Below are 2,945 nucleotides of genomic sequence, written 5' to 3' on the forward strand. Positions count from 1 at the left end.
TGTCACTGACCGTTTCAAGGCGGTGCCCCAATGTGCTCTTTGATTTGTTCGTTTCGTCCTCGTATGTTTGCTTTGTATGTGCGTGCGTGTTAGTGTGTGCATATTGGTCGTATGCACGTCAGCGTGCTGTGAGTTGGCATTCCCTGTTAAATATTTTTCCTTGTTTGTTTTTGCAATGTCTCAATCTGTTTTATATGATATGCACAGTTTATCTTACATTGTGTCTAGTATTGTATATTAACTGACTAATAATAATTCAGAAAAAACACACGAAACTATAGTGACAAATGTATTGAAATATCTCAAGTGTATCTAGAAAACACTACGATTCGAATCATATTCCTCGCAATAGTCAAGTGATATGAGACAATGCAAACTACACACACAACAAAGGTATAACCAGGCAAATAATATCAAATCACTTTAAAAATAAAGATTACATTTATTACACTGTGTGTAAACTTCATTAACTGGTGCGGAAATAAACTTGTATATTATCCTTCGTATTTGTTATTACATACCGTAGTAAGATATGTTACTGTTAACAAGTTTTAACTGCCATCTTTACTTTAAAAATCATCTGACAGATTGAAAATTTCAACTATTTTTCATGCTTACTGTTGTCAGGTACTTAATTGTGAATCAAATTAGCTACATTTTTATACAATTTTACATAAATGAATCCAATGTTTCATTGCCAGCTCCAGCAAAATACACGTTTCAAGAATTTTCTAAATTTCGGATTGAAAATACAGTAAATGACTGGATTGAAAACACTGTTCAAAAATGGTAGTTTTAACGCAAACTGGACTCCTGCTTTCAGCTCGTAATCTATTCCTCTACCAAGGAAGTTTCTCATGATTACTCTAACCACAAAGAAGGGTGTGAAACTCAGAATAAAAACCATTGAAGCCACAAACATCATTATGGTAAGGTTCCGTTCTGTGACACTTTTGACAGCGACATTTTTAAAACTAGCCTTTCTTATGCATTTTCCATTTCGTCTGGATGGTCTAGCAAAAGAAACTTCTCGTTCATTAACTGCGGGTACACTCGGTGGCTGGTGTGTTCCGTCTAGAGGTGGCTGGTGTGTTCCGTCTAGAGGTGACTGGTGTGTTCCGTCTAGAGGTGGCTGGTGTGTTCCGTCTAGGGAAGAATTTGTTAAAGCGTCATCATTTCCATATGAAGTTTCCGTATACTCTTCTCCAGATATATTTTTGTTATGTGGGATATGCCAGAAACTATTTCCATTCTTAATGGTGGTGTCCTCACATTTAATGTTCTGTTGGATCTTTTGTGATCCCCGGCTCCTTTTGATTCTGCGCTTTAGTATGGTAAAGACTGCACTCGAATAGGCCACAATGATGGTGATCCAATTCATCAAGACCAAGAGAAAATCCAGTGCATAGAAAAATGACGCTATGAACTTTAAATTTGGATCATCCGTGACTGTACAAAAATATCCAATTATTGTCCTGTTGATCTTCGAAGCAGGAATTTCCAAGACGACAATGTCATAGATTATCAAATTTCTAATTGCCAGAACTAAGGAAAAGATGACAATACCAGCTACTATATATTTTACAGCAGGAATTGTAATCTGTTTAGCATATGGTTTACAGATTTTTCTGTGTCTTTCTATCGAAATTATCCATAATAAGAAACAAGATGTTGCAATTGCCCACAGACTGACAAACTGTGTTATCTTGCAAAGAAACCTTTGACTATGTCCAATATTAACGATCATTTCAACAAGTTTCGGAATTAAAAACACACATACATTAAAGTCAACTATTGAAAGTACTATAATCAAGTTGACAGTCGTGGTTCGTTTTGACTCTAACGTGTAAAAAATCATCGCCAATACGTTGCCAATGAGACCCACAAAGGCTAGAACCGCAATGTAGACAACTACAGGAAACAGTCTCATGAAAATTTCGTCCTGCCTTTCGTGAAGTAGATCATTTTCGTAATTCTTCGAGTCTTCCATCTGAAATATGAAAGAGATCATAATTGTTTTCAACTTATCTAAACGTTTAGTCGAAATCTTTTTACAAACACTAAACATAAGCGCCAACTTTTTTAAAAATTGTAAATCCAATCTGCAATATATTATACAAGACTAAAATAGCCCAAGTACTAAAATTGTCAACCGATTTTATTTAAAAACATAAAGACAGAGGTTAAAAATGTAAATTATCAAATAATTACCTTGATTTTACCAGGCTGATACGATATGCACCAAGAATACGGAGGACAGAGCATCAGAGCATCTATCAGTTTTATACGGATGTGTTTATAAGACTATACTACATTAGATATATTACATTAAAATTCTTTTATCTCCCAATAATTTTCCGGCTTAAAAGCGATTTATATTTCCTTGAGTGACAAAATTGAAACCGATTGTTAAAAGAAATAGCTTTGTAATAGTTCGATGACTGAGACCAGTTATTCATTTAATACTTCTTAGAAATCAATAAAATTTGATATAAGATAGTCTATGACTTATTTGGTAATATATATTTTTCATAATGCACTTATTGCTGGTCAATAAGAAAAACTATTGCCCTAGTTCGAAAGAATGTGTATTAGTTCTATACCATGACATCAGAAATAAATCTTCGCAGCTTATTTTATTTTTTGTTTACTTATAACTTATTGTATTAGCCTAGAATTGTGTTGAACAAACTATAAACCGGCGATATATATAGAACGACATGTAATAATATACATTTATTGAATGGCGTGTTGGTCAAAAGTCAAAACTAGTGCTTGAGGTCAAAAGGACAGAGGGACAATATTTTTTTTCAGAATTGACAGGCAGGCCATTCATCAAGTGGCTTATTGCGTAACATCAGAAATGAAATTCAACCGTTTTGACTTTTTAGCCAAGCGTTGAAGACAGATCTGTCATAAAAGCATGAACTATGAACCAGCGATTT

General features: G+C 34.2%; 1 protein-coding gene across 1 annotated transcript; it reads right to left on the reverse strand.

The window, feature by feature from the left end:
• Positions 1-275: 275 nt before the first annotated feature.
• LOC123555474 (D(2) dopamine receptor-like) lies at positions 276-2,299 on the reverse strand. The gene is made up of 2 exons (XM_045346085.2): positions 2,212-2,299; positions 276-1,990 (listed from the first exon to the last, which is right to left on the reverse strand). Exons 1-2 carry the CDS (start codon positions 2,263-2,265, stop codon positions 692-694), a joined length of 1,353 nt encoding a protein of 450 aa, XP_045202020.2. The 5' UTR covers positions 2,266-2,299; the 3' UTR covers positions 276-691.
• Between the last annotated feature and the right edge of the window lie 646 nt (positions 2,300-2,945).

The sequence above is a fragment of the Mercenaria mercenaria genome, chromosome 7 (assembly GCF_021730395.1).
Source record: "Mercenaria mercenaria strain notata chromosome 7, MADL_Memer_1, whole genome shotgun sequence".
NCBI lineage: Eukaryota > Metazoa > Mollusca > Bivalvia > Venerida > Veneridae > Mercenaria > Mercenaria mercenaria.

Bases quoted from the DNA above. Each gene is read 5' to 3' on its own strand.
- LOC123555474 (XM_045346085.2), bottom strand. From the start codon at position 2,265: ATGCTCTGTCCTCCGTATTCTTGGTGCATATCGTATCAGCCTGGTAAA. The intron at 1,991-2,211 runs GTAATTATTTGA...TTCATATTTCAG, and splicing joins ATCAGCCTGGTAAAATCAAG to ATGGAAGACTCGAAGAATTA.